General features: G+C 47.2%; 1 protein-coding gene across 1 annotated transcript in view; it reads right to left on the reverse strand.

Annotated features, from left to right (window-relative positions):
* Positions 1-2,144: 2,144 nt before the first annotated feature.
* The window catches only part of endou (endonuclease, polyU-specific), a 75,581-nt gene continuing 53,729 nt past the window's right edge, over positions 2,145-23,996 (reverse strand). Inside the window, exons 6-9 of the mRNA XM_080214708.1 lie at positions 20,725-20,838; positions 11,648-11,754; positions 4,238-4,380; positions 2,145-2,259 (exon numbers count right to left, since the gene is read on the reverse strand). Of these exons, the coding sequence (XP_080070834.1) occupies positions 2,145-2,259; positions 4,238-4,380; positions 11,648-11,754; positions 20,725-20,838 (479 nt within the window). The remainder of the gene's footprint in view (positions 2,260-4,237; positions 4,381-11,647; positions 11,755-20,724; positions 20,839-23,996) is intronic.

A 23,996-nucleotide genomic window follows, 5' to 3' on the forward strand; every position in this document is an offset into this window, starting at 1 on the left:
TAACGAGGATAACCCGGGTAAATATAGGTCGGTGAGCTTGACGTCCATGGTAGGGAAATTGTTGGAGAGGATCCTTAGAGATAGGATGTATGCACATTTAGAACGGAATAATCTCATTAGTGATAGACAACATGGTTTTGTAAGAGGGAGGTCATGCCTCACAAATTCGGTTGAGTTTTTTGAGGAGGTGACAAAAAAGATTGACGAGGAAAGGCCATGGATGTTGTCTGTATGGATTTTAGTAAAGTGTTTGACCAAGTCCCTCATGGCAGGTTAGCTCGCAGGATAAAAGGAGAGCTAGCTAGATGGGTGGAGAACTGGCTTGGCCATACAAGACAGAGGGTAGCAGCGGAAGGGCCTTTTTCCGGCTGGAGGTCTGTGACTAGTGGTGTTCCACGGGGCTGTGTACTGGGAGCTCTGCTGTTTGTGATATATATAAATGATTTGGAAGAAGGTGTAACTGGTGTGATCAGTAAGTTTGCGGACAACACAAAGATTGCTGGAGTTGTGGATAGCGATAAACATTGTCAGACAGTACAGCAGGATGTAGATAAGCTGGAAAATTGGGCAGAGAAATGGCAGATGGAATTTAATTCAGATAAATGCGAAATGATGCATTTTGGAAGATCTAATGCAGGTGGGAGCTATAAAATAAATGGCAGAAACATCAGGAGTATAGACACACAGGGACCTGGGTGTGCAGGTTCACAGATCCTTAAAAGTAGCAACACAGGTGGAGAAGGTGGTGAAGAAGGTAATGGCATGCTTGCCTTTATAGGATAGGGCATAGAGTATAAAAGTTGGTGTATGATGTTGCAGCTATATAGAATGTTGGTTCGGCCACATTTGGAATACTGCGTCCAGTTCTGGTCACCACACTACCAGAAGGACGTGGAGGCTTTGGAGAGAGTACAGAAAAGATTTACCAGGATGTTCCCTGGTATGGAGGGTCTTAGCTATGAGGTGAGATTGAGTAAATTAGGGTTGTTCAGGTGGCATGGTAGCACAGTGGTTAGCACTGCTGCTTTACAGCTCCAGGCTCCTGGGTTCGATTCCCGGCTTGGGTCACTGTCTGTGTGGAGTTTTCACATGCCCCTCATGTCTGCGTGGGTTTCCTCCGGGTACTCCGGTTTCCTCCCTCAGTCCAAAGATGTGCAGGTTAGGTTGATTGGCCATGCTAAGAAATTGCCCCTTAGTGTCCAGGGATGTGTAGGTTAGAGGGATTAGTGGGTATAATATGTAAGGATATGGGGGTAGGGCCTGGGTGGGATTGTGGTCGGTGCAGACTCGATGGGCCGAAGGGCCTCTTTCTACATTGTAGGATTCTATGTACTCCCTGGAAAGATGAAGGTTGAAGGGTGACCTAATAGAAGTTTATAAAATTATGAAGGGCATAGATAGGGTGAACAGTTGGAAAAGGGACCCAGGTTCCATTCCAGCCTTGGGTCACTGTCTGTGTGGAGTTTGCACATTCTCCCCGTGTCTGCGTGGGTTTCCTCCCACAGTCCAAAGATTGGGCAGCTTAGGTTGATTGGCCACGCTAAATTGCTCCATAGTGTCAGGGTCAGGGTAAATTGATGATTTTTCCAGCAAATCGTGTTTTTGTTTCAAATTCCAGCATCCATGTCTGTGTGGGTTTCCTCTGGGTGTTCCGGTTTTCTCTCTCAGTTCAAAGTTGTGTAGGTTAAGGATTGTGGATTAGCGAAGTTAATATGTGGGGTTACAAGGATAGGGCTTGGGTGGGATTGTGGTCGGTACAGGCTCGATGGGCCAAATGGCCTCCTTCTGGACTGTAGGATTCTATTCTACGGTCCGCAGTATTTGGCTTTGTTCAATCACACACGCTGTTGTCCCTGACCATTTGAGGAAATGAGAAGACCCTAAGCTAAGGGATGTTATTGGCTCCGGGACAAAGTGTCTCCCTGGGCCTGTTGTGTTACAGCTTCCGGTCCCAAGCTGGGATTGTGGCAGGACCCAAACCTACGCCAGCGAGCAGCAGTGCAGTGTTTGAAATGAGAGTGCAGAGTGGAATGGACAGAAATCCATTCCAGTAATCAGATCAAATCCAATTATCGACACAGAGACATTGCAGAGAAATCACTTTTATTTTGTATGAGTTTGTCTTGTTAATAATTCGACTCCTGTCACGGAGTCAGTGGGAAAGCTGATGCCACATATTTCTTGCCATTTCCATATGTGGACTTGGTCCAGGTGTAGGTCTGAATTTTCATGGTGTTGCCGGCGAGACTCACTGTGCACCTGGCAGGAAACAGCAGAAACACAATCCTTGTTGAATCCTGATATCATCACCTAAGCAACCCCAAGACAACCTCGCCGGGCCACTCTGGCTGAACACATTCAACGTGGTAGAATTTTGGGACGAGGTAATGATTAACCGCCCCCCCCCATGAAGTTCAGCCCATCAGAGGGTTTGCTATCCCACAACAAGACCCACTCAATCCACCAACTCCACCCTCCCTAATGTAGGTCTCTTTATCCAATAGCACCCCCAGTTTCAAATGATCATTTTTGTAAATCCCACGATAGCCCCACCTCTTTCTCTCTCTCTCTCTGTAACCTTTTCCAGCCCTGTACCTGATCTCTATCTTGTATCTAAAGCCCTTTTCACACTATTGACCACTCAGCAGCTCAGCCCGAAACTTATCGAGCCAATCAATATCTCCATTTGTGATTTGCTATTCTGTCCCTGTTTGATTATATCGCTGTGGGAGGCACTGGGACTTTTTGTTTTGCATTAGAGGTGCTACGTAAAGGCAGGTTGCTGTTGGAGATGTATTTTATTGCCTCCTGTTAACTAAACATTCAGGTTTGCCGAGCTGTGGGAATTTATAGAGATTCCAGGGATGAGGTGGTGGCGGAGAGTGAGCAACCAATTGGAAAGTTCTGACAGAGATCCTGATCCTTGTCTCTGGGGGTGACCTGGAGGATTGGAGGGATTTGCAGCACAGGTTTTGGATTCCTCAAGACGTGAATTGACTCTGAAGCAAATTGACGTGAAGTAACTTCCATTGGGTAGCTCCTTGTGCCTGTGGTCATTTTGGTTTCTGACACTGGATTCAGGCATTGTCACATTCTAACTAAATGTGAAGTGAGAATCCTTTCCTGAAATCTCTGCTGGAATTCGGAGTTTGCATCTTCTCCCTATGTCTGCGTGGGATTCCTCCGGGTGCTCCAGTTTCCTCTTACAGTCCAAAGATGTACAGGTTGTGGATTGGCCGTGCTAAATTTCCCCTTAATGTCAGGGGGATTAGCAGGATAATACATGGGTTACGAGGATAGGGCCTGGGTGGGACTGTGGTCGGTACAGACTTGATAGGCAGAGTGGCCTCCTTTTGGTTTTTGGGTTCTATGATTCTGAGTTCTCCAGCTCTTCACACCCCATTGCTACTGCCAATGAGAATGGAGAATTTGGCACTCAGCCAATCCCCATTAGCTGCAGTGGGACTGGAGAATCCCAGCTGTGGGCAGGTTGGAGAATCCAACCCAGTCAAATGGGAATAGAATCACAAACAGACCATTTGACCTTCCCAAACTTCAGTCGAACCCCCCACCCCCCCCCCCCCCCCCCCACACACCCCCCTCCACTGCAAAACACTTCTGCCATCTTGGTTGGACCCATCCACTGTGGATTCCTCTGGGCATTTTAAACTTGCAGTATAAAAAGGAGTGTGCCTCCTTGAATCTGATACAGTTGGACTGTGCTGGGTTCTGTCGAATTCTTTCAGCGAAGCTCTGGTCAATGGAGGTTTCAGCCCAGTTGTCAAGGGCAGGTAAGCGTGTTTTAAAGTTTGATAACTGCAGTGAGCCTTGCTTTCCAATAGCAATTGGAATTTCTGATACACAATCACAGAATGGTCACAGCACCAAAAGAGATCATTTAGCTCTTTGTAAACATGAAGCTCTCAGCAAGAATAACGCTCTGAGCTCCACTCGCAGCAGTTTTTCCAGAGTCTTAGCAATTTTATCCCTTCAGGGGTTTATCTCTTTTGAAAGCCTCAATTGAATCTGTTTCCACCATGCTCTCAGACAGTGCATTCCACATCAAACCACTTGCTGTGTGAATCTGTCTCCACCACACTCTCAGACAGTGCAGTTCACATCCTAACATGATTTTGAACACAAATTAAATCTTGCTTCATCTGGTGAGCTCCCATCTACACGATTGAAAATATCTGTCATTGTTCATATCCCTGACCAAAAATTGATGAAGACTTACTGAGAATTTGGCTTTGCAATGAAGCAAAGAGTATAAATGGCAAAATCAAACTCAGGACTGGAGCCGATGAACTCTGAACCCACTTGCTTGAAGTATCCAATCCAGTTAAACTGCATTGCCAGAATATCTGGATAGTTGACCCACTGTGGAGACAAGAAAACCATTGAACCCACTGTGAAAAAACAACTGCAAAATCAACATCTGTACAACTCCTTCCAATCATGTCCAGTGGCTCCTGTCATCACAGTCTCTGCTCATTAACAAGACCATTAACTTTTGTATTTGGCACAGAATATTTTGACCCCAATTTTGCTCCTCTTCAAGTGCTAGAGTACACACCATCTTCAGGGAGATGGGATACAGGTCATAGAATCATATGAAATAGGAGCAAGTGTAGCCCATTGGGCAAACTGAGCCGACTCCACCATTCATTAGTTTACGGCTGATCTGCTTATGCCCTGGACTCTGTTTTTCTGTGCCTCTAACTCAGGCTTGACCCAATCCCCAGTACTCCGAGGAAGAGAATCCATAAACTGACAGTCCTCTGGGATAGATGTTTGATACACAAAAACTAGCAGCAGGAGTGGGCCATCTGCCCCCTTGAGCCTGCTCCGCCATTCACTAAGATCATGGCTGATCTTTTCATGGTCTCAGCTCCACTGACCCGCCCGCTCACCATAATCTTTAATTGCTTTACTGTTCAAAAATCTATCCTTGCCTTTAAACATTCAAAGAGGTAGCCTCAACTGCTTTACTGAGCAGGGAATTCCACAGATTCACAACCCTTTGTGTGAAGAAGTTCCTCCTCAACTCAGTCCTAAATCTGTTCCCCCTTATTTTGAGGCCATGCCCCCTAGTTCTGGTTTCACCCGCCAGTGGAAACAACTTCCCTGCTTCTATCTTATCTATTCCCTTCATAATCTTATACGTTTCTAAAAGATTCCCCTCATTCTTCTGAATTCCAATGAGTATAGCCCCACTCTACTCAGTCTCTCCTCATAAGCCAACCCTCTCAGCTCCGGAATCAACCTATTGAATCTCCTCTCTACCCCCTCCAGTGCCAGTATATCCTTTCTCAAATAAGGAAACCAAAACTGTACACAGTACTCCAGGTGTGGCCTCACCTGCACCTTATACAGCTGCGACGTAACGTCCCCGTTTTTAAACTCCATCCCTCTAGCAATGAAGGACAAAATTCCATTTGCTTCTTAATTACCTGCTGTACCTGTAAACCAAGTCTTTGAGATTCCTGCACAAGGACACCCAGGTTCCTCTGCACAGCAGCATGCTGCAATTTTTTACCATTTAAATAATAGTCCATTTGCTGTTATTCCCACCAAAATAGATAACCTCACACTTACTGACATTGTATTCCATCTGCCAGACCCTCGCCCACTCACTTAGATTATCTACATCCCTTTCAGATGTTCAGTGTCCTCTGCACACTTTGCTCTGCCATTCATCTTAGTGTCATCTGTGAATTTTGACACACTACTTGGTCCCCAACTCCAGGGTGGCACGGTAGCACAGTGGTTAGCACTGCTGCTTCACAGCTCCAGGGACCTGGGTTCGATTCCCGGCTCGGGTCACCGTCTGTGTGGAGTTTACACATTCTCCTCGTGTCTGTGTGGGTTTCCTCCGGGTACTCTGGTTTCCTCCCACAGCCCAAAGATGTGCGCTAGGTTGATTGGCCATGCTAAAAATTACCCCTTAGTGCCCTGAGATGAGTAGGTTAGAGGGATTAGTGGGTAAATAATGTAGGGATATGGGGGAGGGCCTGGGTGGGATTGAGGTTGGTGCGGAGGCTGAATCTATAGGGATTCTATGATTTCTATCCTATTCTATGACTTCCAAATCATTGATGTAAATTGTAAACAATTGCGGCCCCAATACTGATCCCTGAGGCACCCCACTAATCACTGAAAAACACCCAGAACTTGAGTCTTGCTGAAAAAGAGACATCTTGTAGCAATACTGTATAAGAGGAAAATAACATGTTTTCAGCCAAAGAAAATAAATAACAGCCTTTCACAGGATCATTCCTCGGGGCAATGCCTTGACTAATCAGGGTCAAGTTGTCCGATTTAAACTTCAAAATAATGCTTGGCAGTTAACTGCCAGTCACCATCAACAGGTGTATTCTCCGAGATAATACCTCTATCAATAAAAAAAAATCATGTTTAACCAATTTATTGGAGGTCTTTGAAGGAGTCACATATCTAGTGGATAAAGGTGAGCCTGTGGATGTCCTGTATTTAGATGTCCAGAAGGCATTTGATAAAGTGCCTCATCAAAGGTTATTGTGGAAAATAAGAATTCATGGTGTAGGGAATAATATATTGGCATGGATAAAAAATTGGTTTGCCAGCAGGAAACAAAGTTGGAATAAATGTGTCTTTTTCTGGTTAGCAGGATCTTATTTAATTTGCGTTTTAATTTTTTTTAAAATTATATATTTCCTTATTACCTCAGTCTCAACACAATGTCTAAGCAGTAATTTCAGTGGGTTTTCAAATTTAGTACAACTTCCTGTTAGCTAATCACATCACAGCCCTCCTGTGATATCACTTCTAAGTTTATTTTGGTCCAAACTTTCCATTATTGCCTCTGCTGCCTGTTTCACCAAACAACTCCTTGTGTTCACCCAACCCCAAAAGCACTTCTCACAGTCCGAGCAGCGCTCAGTGTGCAGTCGGGGCAGCGCTCAGTGTGCAGTCGGGGCAGCGCTCAGTGTGCAGTCCGAGCAGCGCTCAGTGTGCAGTCGGGGCAGCGCTCAGTGTGCAGTCGGGGCAGCGCTCAGTGTGCAGACGGGGCAGCGCTCAGTGTGCAGACGGGGCAGCGCTCAGTGTGCAGACGGGGCAGCGCTCAGTGTGCAGTCGGGGCAGCGCTCAGTGTGCAGTCGGGGCAGCGCTCACCGTGCAGTCGGGGCAGCGCTCAGTGTGCAGTCGGGGCAGCGCTCAGTGTGCAGACGGGGCAGCGCTCAGTGTGCAGTCGGAGCAGCGCTCAGTGTGCAGACGGGGCAGCGCTCAGTGTGCAGTCGGAGCAGCGCTCAGTGTGCAGTCGGAGCAGCGCTCAGTGTGCAGACGGGGCAGCGCTCAGTGTGCAGTCGGGGCAGCGCTCAGTGTGCAGACGGGGCAGCGCTCAGTGTGCAGTCGGGGCAGCGCTCAGTGTGCAGTCGGAGCAGCGCTCAGTGTGCAGACGGGGCAGCGCTCAGTGTGCAGTCGGGGCAGCGCTCAGTGTGCAGTCGGAGCAGCGCTCAGTGTGCAGACGGAGCAGCGCTCAGTGTGCAGTCGGAGCAGCGCTCACCGTGCAGTCGGAGCAGCGCTCAGTGTGCAGTCGGGGCAGCGCTCAGTGTGCAGTCGGGGCAGCGCTCAGTGTGCAGTCGGAGCAGCGCTCACCGTGCAGTCGGAGCAGCGCTCAGTGTGCAGTCGGGGCAGCGCTCAGTGTGCAGTCGGAGCAGCGCTCAGTGTGCAGTCGGGGCAGCGCTCAGTGTGCAGTCGGGGCAGCGCTCAGTGTGCAGTCGGGGCAGCGCTCAGTGTGCAGTCGGGGCAGCGCTCAGTGTGCAGTCGGAGCAGCGCTCACCGTGCAGTCGGAGCAGCGCTCAGTGTGCAGTCGGGGCAGCGCTCAGTGTGCAGTCGGAGCAGCGCTCACCGTGCAGTCGGAGCAGCGCTCAGTGTGCAGTCGGGGCAGCGCTCAGTGTGCAGTCGGAGCAGCGCTCAGTGTGCAGACGGGGCAGCGCTCAGTGTGCAGACGGGGCAGCGCTCAGTGTGCAGTCGGGGCAGCGCTCAGTGTGCAGACGGGGCAGCGCTCAGTGTGCAGTCGGAGCAGCGCTCACCGTGCAGTCGGAGCAGCGCTCAGTGTGCAGTCGGGGCAGCGCTCAGTGTGCAGTCGGAGCAGCGCTCACCGTGCAGTCGGAGCAGCGCTCAGTGTGCAGTCGGGGCAGCGCTCAGTGTGCAGTCGGAGCAGCGCTCAGTGTGCAGTCGGGGCAGCGCTCAGTGTGCAGTCGGGGCAGCGCTCAGTGTGCAGTCGGGGCAGCGCTCAGTGTGCAGTCGGAGCAGCGCTCAGTGTGCAGTCGGGGCAGCGCTCAGTGTGCAGTCGGAGCAGCGCTCAGTGTGCAGTCGGGGCAGCGCTCAGTGTGCAGTCGGGGCAGCGCTCAGTGTGCAGTCGGAGCAGCGCTCAGTGTGCAGACGGGGCAGCGCTCAGTGTGCAGTCGGGGCAGCGCTCAGTGTGCAGACGGGGCAGCGCTCAGTGTGCAGACGGGGCAGCGCTCAGTGTGCAGACGGGGCAGCGCTCAGTGTGCAGACGGGGCAGCGCTCAGTGTGCAGACGGGGCAGCGCTCAGTGTGCAGACGGGGCAGCGCTCAGTGTGCAGACGGGGCAGCGCTCAGTGTGCAGACGGGGCAGCGCTCAGTGTGCAGACGGGGCAGCGCTCAGTGTGCAGACGGGGCAGCGCTCAGTGTGCAGTCCGAGCAGCGCTCAGTGTGCAGTCGGAGCAGCGCTCAGTGTGCAGTCGGGGCAGCGCTCAGTGTGCAGTCGGAGCAGCGCTCAGTGTGCAGTCGGGGCAGCGCTCAGTGTGCAGTCGGAGCAGCGCTCAGTGTGCAGTCGGAGCAGCGCTCAGTGTGCAGTCGGGGCAGCGCTCAGTGTGCAGTCGGGGCAGCGCTCAGTGTGCAGTCGGGGCAGCGCTCAGTGTGCAGTCGGGGCAGCGCTCAGTGTGCAGACGGGGCAGCGCTCAGTGTGCAGACGGGGCAGCGCTCAGTGTGCAGACGGGGCAGCGCTCAGTGTGCAGTCGGAGCAGCGCTCAGTGTGCAGTCGGGGCAGCGCTCAGTGTGCAGACGGGGCAGCGCTCAGTGTGCAGTCGGAGCAGCGCTCAGTGTGCAGTCGGGGCAGCGCTCAGTGTGCAGACGGGGCAGCGCTCAGTGTGCAGTCGGGGCAGCGCTCAGTGTGCAGTCAGTGCAGCGCTCAGTGTGCAGTCAGTGCAGCGCTCAGTGTGCAGTCCGGGCAGCGCTCAGTGTGCAGTCGGAGCAGCGCTCAGTGTGCAGACGGGGCAGCGCTCAGTGTGCAGTCGGAGCAGCGCTCAGTGTGCAGTCCGGGCAGCGCTCAGTGTGCAGTCGGAGCAGCGCTCACCGTGCAGACGGGCCAGCGCTCAGTGTGCAGTCGGAGCAGCGCTCAGTGTGCAGTCCGAGCAGCTCGGTGAGGCCTTTGTTTTTATGGGAACAACTTACAAAGCCTGGTTTTAACTAGTTGTACAAACAGCCAGCCAAGTTCAGTTGAGAGCTGACTCAGCTGATTCCTGTTACAGGAATGCACTAAAGTGCAGCTTTTAACTTCCCAAATAAGAACTAATTTAGCTCACCCTGAAGGCAAGTTTAATGACTACTTACCTCCTCATAACTTACCACTTGAACTTCCTGTTTTCACCCAACTCCAAAAGCACTCCTCACAGCCCACTCACCTGACGAAGGAGCAGCGCTCCGAAAGCTAGTGGCTTTTGCTACAAAATAAACCTGTTGGACTTTAACCCGATGTTGTGAGACTTCTTACTGTGTTTACCCCAGTCCGACACCGGCATCTCCACATCATGCCTAAAGCCTGTCACCCATATCGTCACAATCTGGAGTGTGATGGAATACTCTCCACTTGCCCGGATGAATGCAGCTCCAACAAAACTCAAGAACTTTGACACCATCCAGGACAAAGCAGCTTGCTTGATTTACTTTCTTCACCACCAATGCATGGTGTCAGCCATTTGTACCATCTACTAGATAGATTGTAGGAACTAAGGTTCCTGAGAGAGCCCCTTCCAAACTCACCACCACTACCATCTAACAGGATAAGAGAAGCCGATATCTGGGAACATCACCAGCTGCAAATTTTCCTCCAAACCATCACCATCCTGACTTGGAAATATGTCACCCACTGCTTTACTGTCACTGAGCCAAAATGCTAGCATTCCCTCCCTAACAGCACGGTGGATATACCTACACCCCAGAGATTGCAGAGGCTCGAGAAGGCAGCTCACCACCAACCTCTGAAGAGCAATGAGAGATGGGAAATAAATACTGGCTTTGCCAGCGCACCCATATCCCATAAATCAGGGTTTTCCAAACCGTCGGATCGCAGAACACCAAATGACTTCCCAAAGGCTTCAAGGAATCCTGAGCATTGTCATAATGTTGATGCCCCCTTTTTCCCATGGTGTGTACAGAAATCAAATGTAACTGAGTCTTTTCTAGTTACACATTGATTAGGAATGAGGAGGAGACACAGTCACAAATACACTCACCAGCCACATGGCCCCTCACATTAACCCCTGGCCAAACCACTCTTCCCCTGGGCTCTTAACATTCACCCTGGAAGTAATATCCACTTTAGAAAGAGATAATCAAAAAAGTTATCTTATTTAAAAAATAATTCTTACCTTTAGTCATTTTTAATGGGAGGAATGAAGCTGGATATTCATCAGACATGAGAACCTCTCTCTCTCCCTCACACACACACTCACCTTTCTCCCTCCCTCTCTCTCTCCCTCCCTCCCTCTCCCTCTCCTCTCTCTCTCTCTCTCCCTCTCTCTCTCCCTCCATCCCTCTCTCTCCCCCTCCCTCTCTCCCTCTCAGACGCGCCCATTCACCAGCTCCAAGCTTTCCATCACTTCACTTTCTACGCTCACCCAATCAGAGATTGGCTTTTCCAGAAGTCAGCTTCTGATTGGAGGAACAGCCTTGCAGCATTTGTCAATGAGACATCCCTCCACTGCCCCCCCCACACCCTCCGCTACCCCCTCCCCAACATCCCCCAGGAGGCACCCAGTGGTGACCCCACCTCCCCCCATCCCTCAGGTGGCGTTTGGGGACTCCTGAGGTCTGTGGACCCCGGTTTGGGAAATCCTGCCATAAATGAATGATTTAAAATCACCCTGAACACTATAGAACCTAACCTCATTTAGTAACCTTTTGTATGACACTTTATATCCAGAATAACTTCAGGATTTAATAATACATTTATTGTTCCTTTTACCCACGCTGTGAGCTGCATTATTAAAGAACTCCACTGAAATTGGAGAGGTTAGTGAATGAGCACACACACACACAGACACAGACACAGACACACAGACACACACAGACACAGACACACACACAGACACACACACACAGACACAGACACACACAGACACAGACACACACACAGACACACACACACACACACACACACACACACAGACACACACAGACACAGACACACACACAGACACACACACACACTCACAGACACACTCACAGACACACTCACAGACACACACACACAGACACACACACACACACATAAACATGTAGTTAAGGGAGAGGAGAGGAGGTGAGGTTGAGAGAATATGATGACGGTGTAACAGTTCATGTGTTGCTGCCTCTAGACTTACTGGCCCATTGTAGTTGTAACTGTAATAATTCAACTCCCCATTCTTCTCCGCCAGGTAGAATCGGACCCAGTTGTGAAATCCAGACACTTTCCCCTTCTTTACTTCACCTGTTTCCAAAAGAATTTGGTGTAAATTAATCCCAGGATTGACAATAAAAATGGAACCAATCAGAAGCTAGTCAATCCACCACGCTGGAGGATTTGGGAGACCCTCGGGGATGGATCAAATAGTTCCTGTGGCACTGAGTCCAAAATCTTTACTCTCTTCAATCATGACAAAGAAAATCTGTGATTTCTCAGAAGTTTAAACATGAGTCTCACTAATATAAGGAAGTAGCAATAAGCCTCAGAGTGTTTCAGAATAAGGTTTAAGTTTAACTTATCTTTCTGTATCTGTTTGTTCAGAAAGGATGAAAAACTTTGGCATTGATTTTTTTTTAAGTTGCCTGTATGTCTGAGGGTCTGTTTAGATGCTCGCATTTAATAAGGTTTTTATGAGTCCTTAAAACAAATACATGAAATCAAAAAATCTGGCAGTTGTTTAGTCACCAGAGCCCCCATAGGAAAGCAGATGCAGTTAGTTCAGTTGGAAGATGATGGTGCAGGAGTAAGCAGCATTTACACAACTACTGGAACAGAGAAGATACGAAAGGAGATTGGAGAGAGCAGGTCCCAAATATATTGGAGTTGTATAGAACTTTGGTGAGGCCACAACTAGACTACTGAATGCAGTTCTGGAAATCTGCCATCCTTATCTGGTCTGGCCTACGTGTAACTCCAGGGCCACAGCAATGTGGTCAACTCTCAACTGTCCTTGGGCAATAAACGCTGGCCAATCAGTGACACCCATGGATAAATTAAAAAGAAGTTCTGTTCATCACATTATGGGAAGGATGTGATTGATCTGGACGGGGTGCAGAGGAGATTCAGCAGGATGCTGCCTGGGATGGAACATTTCGGATATGAAGAATGGTTGCAGAGGCTTGGGTTATTTTTGTTAGTAAAAAGTCTGATTAGTAAAAAGTTAGTAAAAAGTTGGTTTAAGTCCAACCGATTTATTTGATAGTAAACTCAAGATTTTGGGGTTAGTCCCTTCGTCAGGTGAATGGAGAGTTCTGGCCTCAGACAGAGTGTATAACAGCACCTGCTCTGTCTGAGGCCAGAACTCTCCATTCACCTGACGAAGGGACAAACCCCAAAAGCTGGTGAGTTTACTATCAAATAAATCAGTTGGACTGAAACCTGGTGTTGTCAGACTTCTTACTGTGTTTACCCCAGTCCAACGCCGGCATCTCCACATCATGGTTAATTTTGTTAGAGCAGAGAAGACTGAAGGGTGAACAGATGGAGGTGTTATAAGATTATGTGAGACATGGACAGAGTTGATAAGGAGCAGCTCTTCCCCTTATTGAAGGATCAGACATGAATGGGCATCGGTTCAAATTGAGGGGCAGAAAGTTTGGGGGGAACGTGGGGAAAAGCTTTTTTACCCAGAGGGTGGGCAGAGGGTGGCCTGGAATGTGCTGCCTGGGAGGGTGGTGGAGGTGAGTCACCTTATATCCTTTAAAAGGTATCTGAATCACACCTGGGACATCATAACATTCAGGACCATGGACCAAGTGCTGGCAGATGGCATTCGGTGTCAGCTGTTTCTCACATGTCGGTGCAGACGGGCGAGGGACATTTGTTTAAAGGATGTGGAATGTCTGGCCACCTTTTGCCTATTGGTTTACATAGACTGTACTTACTGAGACTGTAAGAATGTAAGATAAATATAAAACCTACAGTATAATTTTTCATCTTTTCTTGTTTAATCAATGTTTTACTCTTGTGTTAAAAGTTCATTGGCAGAATTTTCCACATCTCGAAAGAAAATATAAAAGTTAGGATCTATCAAGGTGGCTTCCATCTCGGGACTGGACCTGCCCATGGGTAACATCAGCTGGGATTGGCACACTGATTTTTGCATTGCAGCTCGTCAGGAACCTTGCCAGATAGATGAGTTACAGAATATGCAGTTTAGTATATTGTAATCATTGCTCCTGGGTAACTGCTTTGTGGAAAACCTTTGTCAGTCCACACATGTAAACCAGAGTTTCCAATCGCTTTATTCTCTGCTCCATTCTGACTCTGTCCTCAGCCTCGAGTATCTTCTGTTCTTCCATTCTGCTGTATAACTCATTTCTTCATGTTGCTGAATGGCACCAGAGTGAGGGAAATCTTCTGAGCTGGCACTACTGTACCCTTTAATTCTATCTTTTACTCTCGTTTTATGCTTTTAAAACTTAGCGCTAACTTATTTAATGTTAATGTTACGCTGGTCTTTCTCTTCACCCCATCGGTAAGTGTAACACTATATCCTGCACTGTCTCCTCTCCTCCTCCCCTTTGTACTTGATGAACGATAAGCTTTGTCTGTACAGCGTGCAAGAAACAATACTTTTCACTGCATCCCAATACACATAACAATAATACATTTAAAAAAACCTTGAGGGACAATGATCTGTTCTTTCAGCTGTTGACCTTTTGCCAACTCACTCTGGGCTTCAATGCATTGTTTTCTTGATCTTGATAGTTCAACATACATTTTTCTGAAGTAATGTTAAAGATAATTTTAACTCCTCGTACTTTTCCAAAACTACATATTAATTCTTCTAGGAATGTCTCAGGGTTGCAATGTATGTGTATATTATGACACGTCTGGTTGATTTTTCTCAACTCCTGCTTTGATTTGCCATCTGCAGAGTTGAGGGTCATTCTTTCTCAGCACCTTTCTGTTATCTCTGAAATCTGTTTGTTCACATCTCAAACCATAACACCATAAGTCATAGAAGCAGAATTAGGCCACTCGGCCCATCGAGTCTGCTCCCCCAGTCAATCATGGCTGATATTTTTCTCATCCCCATTTTCCTGCCTTTTCCCCATAATGCCTCATCCCCTTATTAATCAGGAACCTATCCATCTCTGCCTTAAAGATACTCAGTGACTTGGCCTCTACAGCCTTCTGCAGCAAAGAGTCCCATAGATTCCCCACTCTCTGGCTGAAGAAATTTCTCCTCATCTCTGTTTTAAACGATCGCCCCTTTAGCCTGATGTTGTGTCCTCTGGTTCTAGTTTTTCCTATTAGTGGAAACATCCTCTCCAAGGCCAATCTATCCAGGCCTCGCAATATCCTGTAAGTTTCAATAAGATCCCTCCCCCCACCCCCCCAATCCTTCTAAACTCCAATGAAATCAGACCCAGAATCTTCATTTGTTCCTCATACGATAAACTCCTCATTCCAGGGCTCAGTTTTGTGAACTTCCTCTGGACCCTTCAAAAAGCCAGCACATATTCCTTAGATGCCCAAAACTGCTCACAATACTCCAATTGGGGTCTGACCAGAGCCTTATCCAGCCTCAGAAGTACATCCCTGCTCTTGTATTCTAGCCCTCGCGACATGAATGCTAACATTGCATTCGGCTTCCTTACTACAGACTAAACCTGCACGTTAACCTTAAGAGAATCTTGAAGCAGGATTCTCAAGTCTCTTTGTGTTTCTGATTTCCGAAGCATTTCCCCATTTAGAAAATAGTCTCTGCCTCCGTTCCTCCTTCCACAGTGCATAACCTCACACATTTCCACATTGTATTCCAACTGTCACTTCTTTGCCCACTCTCCTAACCTGTCCAAATCCTTCTGCAGACCCCCTCTGTTTCCTCAGTACCACCTGCCCCTCTACATATTTTGTATCATCTGCAAACTTAGCATCAGTGCCTTCATTTCCTTCCAAGTTGTTAACATATATTGTGAAAAGTTGTGGTCCCAGCACCGAACCCTGAGGCTCATCACTAGTCATCAGCTGCCATCCTGAAAAAGACTCCTTTATCCCCACTCTCTGCCTTCTGCCAGTCAGCCAATCCTCTATCCGTGCCAGGATCTGACCCTTAACACCATGGGCTCTTAACCTATTCAACAGTCTCTTATCAAAGGCCACTTTATCAAAGGCCTGCTGGAAATCTAAATGCATCACATCAACTGGCTCTCCTTTATCTAACTTCCTTGTTATCTCCTCAAAGAGCTCTAACAGATTTAGAACATAGAACATAGAACATTACAGCGCAGAACAGGCCCTTCGGCCAACGATGTTGCGCCGACCAGTTACAAAAACAATGACCCACTAGCCTATACCAATCCCTTTTCGTCCATAAACCTATCCAGAGATCTCTTAAACGCCCCCAAACTAGACGCATTTACAACTGCAGCAGGCAGGGCATTCCAATCCCTCACCACCCGCTGGGTAAAGAACCTACCCCTGACATCCGTCCTGTAGCTACCCCCCCTTAATTTAAAGCCATGCCCCCTCGTGCTAGCTTTCTCCATCCGAGGAAAAAGGCTATCACTATCCACCCTATCTAAACCTCTAATTATCTTATATGTTTCAATAAGATCCCCTCTTAGCCGCCTTCTTTCCAACGAAAACAACCCTAGATCCCTCAGTCTCTCCTCATAGGACCTCCCCACCATACCAGGCAACATCCTAGTAAACCTCCTCTGCACCCTCTCCAACGCCTCCACATCCTTCTTGTAATGCGGGGACCAGAACTGCACACAGTACTCCAAGTGCGGCCGCACTAGAGTAGTGTACAGTTGCAACATTACACTGCGACTCCTAAATTCAATCCCCCTACCAATAAACGCCAAGACACCGTACGCCTTCTTGACAACCTTATCTACTTGATTCCCAACTTTCAGAAATTTGTCAGAAATGATCTCCCTTGACAAAGTCATGCTGACTCAGTCCTACTTTATCACGCATTTCCAAGTACTCCATGATCTCATCTTTAATAATAGACTCTAAAATCTTGCCAATGACTGAAGTCAGGCTAACCGGTCTATAATTTCCTATCTGCTGCCTCCTTCCCTTCCTAAACAGCGGTGTTACATCAGCTTCTTTCCAGTCCTCTGATGTCCTCCCTGCCTCCAATGATTCCTGAAAGCCTCCACAATTCCCTCAGCTATCTCTTTTAAAACCCTGGGGTGTAGTCTATCCGGTCCAGGTGATTTATCCACCTTCAGACCTTTCAGTTTCCCCAGAACCTTCTCCTTAGTGATGGTCACTACACTCACCTGTACCCCCCGACTCTCCTGGAGCTCTCACTGGTGTCTTCCACCCTGAAGACTGATGTAAAATAACTATTCAGTTCCTCCGCTATTTCTTTGTTTCCTATTACTTTTTTCCAGGGTGGAAGAGTCAATTACTAGGGGGCACAGGTTTAAGGTGTGAGGGGTAAGATTTAAAGGAGATATACGAGGCATGTTTTTTACAAGAGGATGTTGGGTGCCTGGAATTCACTGCCGGGGGAGGTCGTGGCAGCAGTTACGATGGTGACTTCTAAGCAGCATCTTGACAAATACATGAATAGGATGGGAATAGAGTGATATGATCCCTGGAAGGGTAGGGGGTTTTAGTTCAGTCAGGCAGCATGGTCAGTGCAGGCTTGGAGGCCGAATGGCCTGTTCCTGTGCTGTAATTTTCTTTGTTCTTTGATCTATTATTTTTCCAGTCTTATTTTCCAATGTCTATTTTTGCCTCTCTCTTAGCTTTTATATATTGAAAAAAGCTCTTCCTATATTCTTTTATATTACTAGCTAGCTTACACTAAGCTTTCATCTCCTCCCCTGTTATTACTTTTTTAGTTGTCCTCTGCTCACTTTTAAGGACTTCCCATCCTCTGGTTCCCACTAATCTTCACCACTTTGTTTGATTTTTCTTTTGTTTTTACGCTGTCCTTGATTTCCCTCCTCAGCCATGGATGCCTCGCCCTCCCCTCAGCGTGTTTCCCCCTCCTTGGGATGAATTTCTGTTGTGCCTCTCGAATAACCCCCAAAAACTCCTGCCATTGCTGTTCCACAGTCTTCCCGACTCCCTTTCCAATCAGCTCTGGCCAGCTCCTCCCTCATGTCTTTGTAATTCCCTTTATTTAATTATATCTGATTCCATCTGATTACATCTGATTCCAGCTTCTCCCTCTCAAACTGCAGGGTAAATTCTATCAGATTGTGCTCACCGCTCCCTCAGGGTTCCTTCCTTTTAAGTTCCCTAATCAATTCTGTATCATTACACTCACCCAATCCAGAATTGCCTGTTCCCTAGTGGGCTCTGTCACAAACTGCTCCAAAAAACCATCTCTTAGACACTCCACAAATTCCTTTTCTTGGGATCCATCCCTACCTACCTGCTTTCCCAGTCCACCTGCATATTGAAGTCCCCCCTGATGACTGTAAAACATAGAACATAGAACATTACAGCGCAGAACAGGCCCTTCGGCCCACGATGTTGCGCCGACCAGTTACAAAACAATGACCCACTAACCTAAACCAATCCCTTCTCGTCCATAAACCTATCCACGGATCTCTTAAATGCCCCCAAACTAGGCGCATTTACAACTGCAGCAGGCAGGGCATTCCAATCCCTCACCACCCTCTGGGTAAAGAACCTACCCCTGACATCCGTCCTATAACTACCCCCCCCTTAATTTAAAGCCATGCCCCCTCGTGCTAGATTTCTCCATCAGAGGAAAAAGGCTATTACTATCCACCCTATCTAAACCTCTAATCATCTTATATGTTTCAATAAGATCCCCTCTTAGCCGCCTTCTTTCCAGCGAAAACAACCCCAAATCCCTCAGTCTCTCCTCATAGGACCTCCGCTCCATACCAGGCAACATCCTGGTAAACCTCCTCTGCACCCTCTCCAAAGCCTCCACATCCTTCCTGTAATGTGGGGACCAGAACTGCACACAGTACTCCAAGTGCGGCCGCACCAGAGTTGTGTACAGTTGCAACACGACGCTGCGACTCCTAAATTCAATCCCCCTACCAATAAACACCAAGACACCGTATGCCTTCTTAACAACCTTATCTACTTGACTCCCAACTTTCAGGGATCTATGTACACATACACCTAGATCCCTCTGCTCATCCACACTATTCAAAGTCCTCCCGTTAGCCCTATACTCGACACATCTGTTATTCCTACCAAAGTGAATTACCTCACACTTCTCCGCATTAAACTTCCTTTTTTATCTGCCTTTTCTATCTCCTGATTTATTTTCTGTCCCACATCCTGATTACTGATGGGGGTCTGTACATAACTCACATCAGGGTCACTCTACCTTTGTGATTCCTCAACTCCAGCCACAGAGATTCTATGCCTTCTGATCCAATATCGCTTCTTGCTATTAATTTAACTTCATTCCTTACTAACAATGCAACTCCGCCTCCTTTGCCCATCTGCCGGTCCTTCCGATAGGACACATATCCTGGGATATTTAGATCCCAGCCCTAACCCTCTTGCAGTCACGTCTCTGTGATGCCCACAGCATCGTACCGGCCAATTTCAGTGTACATTTACCAGGCTCGTTTACCTTGTTCTGTACACTGCACGTAGGTACATCAGTCCTGCACTGACCACCTCCCTTCTTATACTTGTCACCCTTTTTGCTCTGCCTGAGGTTAGATTCCTGCCACTTTCTATAGAATATTCTGTTCTATTACATGAAACTTTACTAACCTCTCCTCAGCCCTCGGCCCCTTTAACTAGTTGAAACTCCTCATCATTAACCTGCACTTGTACTTTCTCCTTTAACTTTGATTTTCTAATTCTCCGTAAAACTGAACCCTCCCCCCACCCCCCCCCCCCCCCCCCCCCACTCCCCCACCAATATTTAGTTTAAAACCTTAGTTATACGATTCGCCAGGACCTTGGACCCAGTATGATTCAGATGAAGGCCATCCCAGTGGAACAGGCGTGACTCTTGAAGACTTCAATCTGTCGTGCATTTTTAAATATCCTCAGCTTGAATCATTTGATAAAGCGATAAATCAAAGGTTATTGCAGAAAATAAAATATGTTATAGGATGGAACACATTGGCATGGGTAGAAGGGTGGCTAGCTAACAGGAAACAGTAGGATGGATGGGTCTTTTTCAGGTTGGCAATTTGTAACAAGTCGGTGTGCCACAGGGGACCGTGCTGGGACCTCAGCTTCTTACAATTTATATAAATGACTTGGACGAAGGGTTTGGAATGGTGATTACTAAATTTACTGACAACACCAAGACAGATAGGAAAGTAAGTTGTGAAGAGAATATATGAAGGCCACAAAAAGCAATGAACAGGTTAAGTGAGTGGGCAAAGATCTGTCAAATGAAGTATAATGTGGAAAAGTATGAAATTGTCCATTTTGGCAGGAAGAATAAAAAAGAAGCTTATTATCCAAATGGTGAGAGATTGCAAAGCTCTGAGGTGCAGAGGGATCTGGGTGTCCTAGTGGATGAATCACAAAAGACTGATCTACAGGAACAGCAAGCAATCAGGAAAGCTAATCAAATGCATCATTTATTATGAGGGAAATTGATTACAGAAGTGAGGAGGTTATGCTTCAAGAAAATAAAGGCAAAATACTGCCGATGCTGGAATCTGAAACAGAACAGAAAATAATCAAAAAACTCAGCAGATCTGACAGCACTGTGTGGACAGAACTCAAAACATTGGCTCTATTCTATCTCCACAGATGCTGTCAGAACTGCTGAGATTTTCCAGCATTTTCTGTTGAGGTAATGCTTCCGTTGTACAGGGCACCAGTGCAATCACATTGGGAATATTATATACGATATTGATGACCTTATTTAAGGAAGAAGTAAATGTGTTGGAAGCAGTTCAGAGAAGCATTAGCATGCTAATACATGGAATAGGTTGGTTGTCTTATGAGGAAAGTTGGGCAAGCAAGGCTTGTATCTGCTGGAGTTTAGAAAAGTAAAAGACGATTTCATTGAAACAGGATGGATGTGGAGAGGATGTTTAATGGTTAGTGTGTGATGGTGAGACACTCAATGAGATTCTGTCACTGATGGTGACAATGTGAAAGGAGAAGCTAGTGGTAAGTGTGTAATGGTGAATTACAAGGTTCCCACATCACAGTGCCGACCCGGGCAATGTTGAGGTGCAGTTGCAACTTTTAACCATGGGTGCTGCAGATTTCCTGGGTGCAAAACTTGTCAGGAGTTTACGTGGGCTTTTCAAAACCATCACCTACCTGAAAAGACATGTTCAAAACCACTGGAATCAAGAACGCCATTGGACCGGGAGTAGAGACCAAACCACATCTTCTTTAGGTCCTCCTCAAATTCCACCATGGAATTGTACATCTCTGTGAATAGGGAACAGATATCAGAAATATAACCTACTAAAAATTCCAAAAAGCTGTGACATTGTGTGTATCAGTGCCTCTGACTGTATGTAACAGTGTGTGACTGTGAGTGTCTGACTGTGTAACAGTGTGTGAACGCTAGTGTGTCTGATTATGTGTAACTGTGTCTGACTGTGCGTAGCTGTCTAACTGTGTAGCTGCAGGATGGTATGTTGCCTCCCTGGTGCGAGGGTCTGGGATGTTGCTGAATGGTTGCAGGGCATTCTGAAAGGGGAGGGTGCCTGACTGTGTGTAACTGTGTCTGACTGTGTATCCCCCTTGAGGGAAGCTGGGCACATTTCCAGCACCCGGGACCAGTGTGAGTGCAGAAATTGTGTCCAGCTGCAGCTCCTGGAAGCTCGAGTTTCAGGGCTGGAACAGCGGCTGGGGAGCATCTGCAAGTCCAAAAACATGGTGGATAGCACATTTAGAGAGGTGGTCACCAGGGACTTAGGGAAGGAATGTGACCATCAGCAGCCCAAGGGATATAGGCAGGTGGTTCAGGAGTCTCCTGGGATTTTGCTCACTAATCGGTACTCCATTTTGGAGGCCTTTAAGGATGCTGGTTCCTCCAACGAATGCAGACAGAGCCAAACTTCTGGCACCACAAACAGCCAGTGTGACAGGAGGGGGAAAGAAAGGCAGGACAATAGCAACAGGGGATTCAAGAGTTACAGGTACAGCTAGGCATTACTATAGCTATCAACTTGACTCCAGGATGATATGTTGCCTCCCTGGTGCTGGGGTCCAAGGTATCACTGAACAGCTGTAGAACATTGGAGAAGGGAGAAAAGGCAGAGATGTTGGTCGCAATCATATTGAGAGAAAGAATGATGAAGGATTCAGGTGTGAGCAAGCACAGAAATAGGAAGATAGTACAGATGGCTTAAGAGTTGGTGCAGGAGAGAGAGTTTTAGATTCCTGGATCACGGGACCTTTTCTGGGGAAGGTGGGACCTGTACAAGAGGGACGGTCTACATCTGAACCAGAACGGGACTAACATCCTTGCAAGACGTTTTGCTAGTGCTTTTGGGAAGAGTTTAAACTAATTTGGCAAGGGAGGGACACAGACTATTAGCAGAATAAGGACACGGAATCATACAGCAAAACAAACAATTCAGAGGGAGTGCAGCTGTATTAAGTTTCAAGGGAGTAAGGCCAGGCTGGGTAACCTCTACTTTAATGCCAGGTAAAATGGATGAGTTGAGAGCAATGACTAACATATGGAATTGTGATATAGTAACCACCACAGAGACATGGCTGAAGGAAGGACACGATTGGCAACTCAACATTCTGGATTATAGAATCTTCAGGCAAGACGGGGAAGAGATAAAAGGGAAGGAGGCATTGCATTGTTACTTAAGGAGTCAGTAACTGCAGAAGGAGAGATGATATCTTGGAGGGGGCATCAAATGAAGCTTTGTGGGTAGTGCTTAGGAATGAAAAAAGGGACAGCCACATTGTTAGATGTTTATTAGACCCACAGACAGTCAGATGTGTATTGCAGAGCAAATATGTGCTCAGTTTGTGGAGATGTGTATAAACAATAACAATAGGATTATTATATTAGCCGGTTTCAACTTTCTCAACATTAACTGAGACATACATAGTGTTAAGGGCTTACACTATGCCCTTAGTAGATTTCTTGAAATGTGTACTAGCGAACTTTTAAAATCACATTTTAAATGTGGAGTGTCCAATAAGGGATGGCGCTGTGCTGGACCTGATTCGAGAGAATGAAGCCAGACAGGTGGTTGAGGTGTTGGTGGGGGAGCATTTTAGTGATAGCGATCACAACATGGTACAAGTTAAGCTTGTTATGGATAAAGAAATAGACAAGCTGCAAAGAAAAAGCTTTGGATTGGGGGAGAACAGTTTTTAGTAAATTAAGGCAGGATCTGGCCAAGGTAGACTGGAAACAGTTACTAACGGGAAAATCTACAGAGGAGAGGCGGGGGGGGGTGCCGGGTGGGGAAGGCATTCAAAAAGGAAATGGGGAGGGTGCAAGCCCAGCATTTTCCCTCTAGGGTGATAGGTAGGAATAACAAGCCCAGAGAACTATGGATGACCGGAGATATTCAGGATCCACTGAGAAGGAAAGAAAGGCTTCTAAAAAGTACAAGGGGAGCAAATCAGTGGAGGCATTAGCGAGGTATAGAAAGTGCAGGCTGGAGCTTAAGAAAGCAATTAGGAATGGAAAGAGGGGAATATGAGAAAGCTCTGACTCGTAAAAGTAGGAAAAATCCCAAATATTCTGTGGGTGGAGCCAGAGAACATTAGTAGAGTGTTGAATGAATACTTCACATCTATCTTCACCCAAGAGAATGAGGACAATGGTATGGAAATCAGAGACAGGGACTGTGAGCTTCTTGAACAAACTGGCATAGAGAGTGACAAAATATTGGAGGTGTTCGCAGCTTTTAAAGTGGATAAGTATCCAGATCCAGATGAACTGTGCCCTGGGCAGCTGTGGGAGGCGAGGGAGGAGATTGCAGGGGCTCTGACCCAAATTTTCAATTCCTTTCTGGCCATGAACGAGGTGCCAGGTGACTGGAGAGCAGCTAATGGCTAATGTGGTTGTACTATTTAAGAAAGGCTGTAGAGTTAAACCAGGGAACTACATTCCAGTGAGTCTCATGTCAGTGGTAGGGGATCTATTAGAGAAGGAGAGCATCGATCTCCACCTGTAGATGCAAAGCTTGATCAGGGATAGTCAGCATGGCTTCAACTGAGGAAGTCATGCCTAACAAATTTGATTGAATTTTTTGAGGAGGTGACCGAGTGTGTAGATGGGGGTCGTGCAGTCGATGTAGTTTATATGGATTTCAGCAAGGCCTTTGGCAGAGTTCCAGATGGGAGACTTATAAAGAAGACAAATACACATAGGATACAGGGTAATTTGATAAAGTGGATTCAAAATTGGCTCAGTTGTAGGTGACAGAGGGTGATGACAGAAGCTGCTTTAGTGGACTTTAGCAAGGCCTTTGACAAGGTACAGCAGGGTAGGTTAAATCTCATGTGATCCAGGGTGAGATATCTAAAGACATAGAAAATTGGCTTCTTGACAGAAGCCAGAGGGTGGTTGTAGAGAGTTGTTTTTCAAACTGGAGGCCTGTGAC

This window comes from Carcharhinus amblyrhynchos, chromosome 29 (genome assembly GCF_965287045.1).
Source record: "Carcharhinus amblyrhynchos chromosome 29, sCarAmb.v2.hapA, whole genome shotgun sequence".
Lineage (NCBI taxonomy): Eukaryota > Metazoa > Chordata > Chondrichthyes > Carcharhiniformes > Carcharhinidae > Carcharhinus > Carcharhinus amblyrhynchos.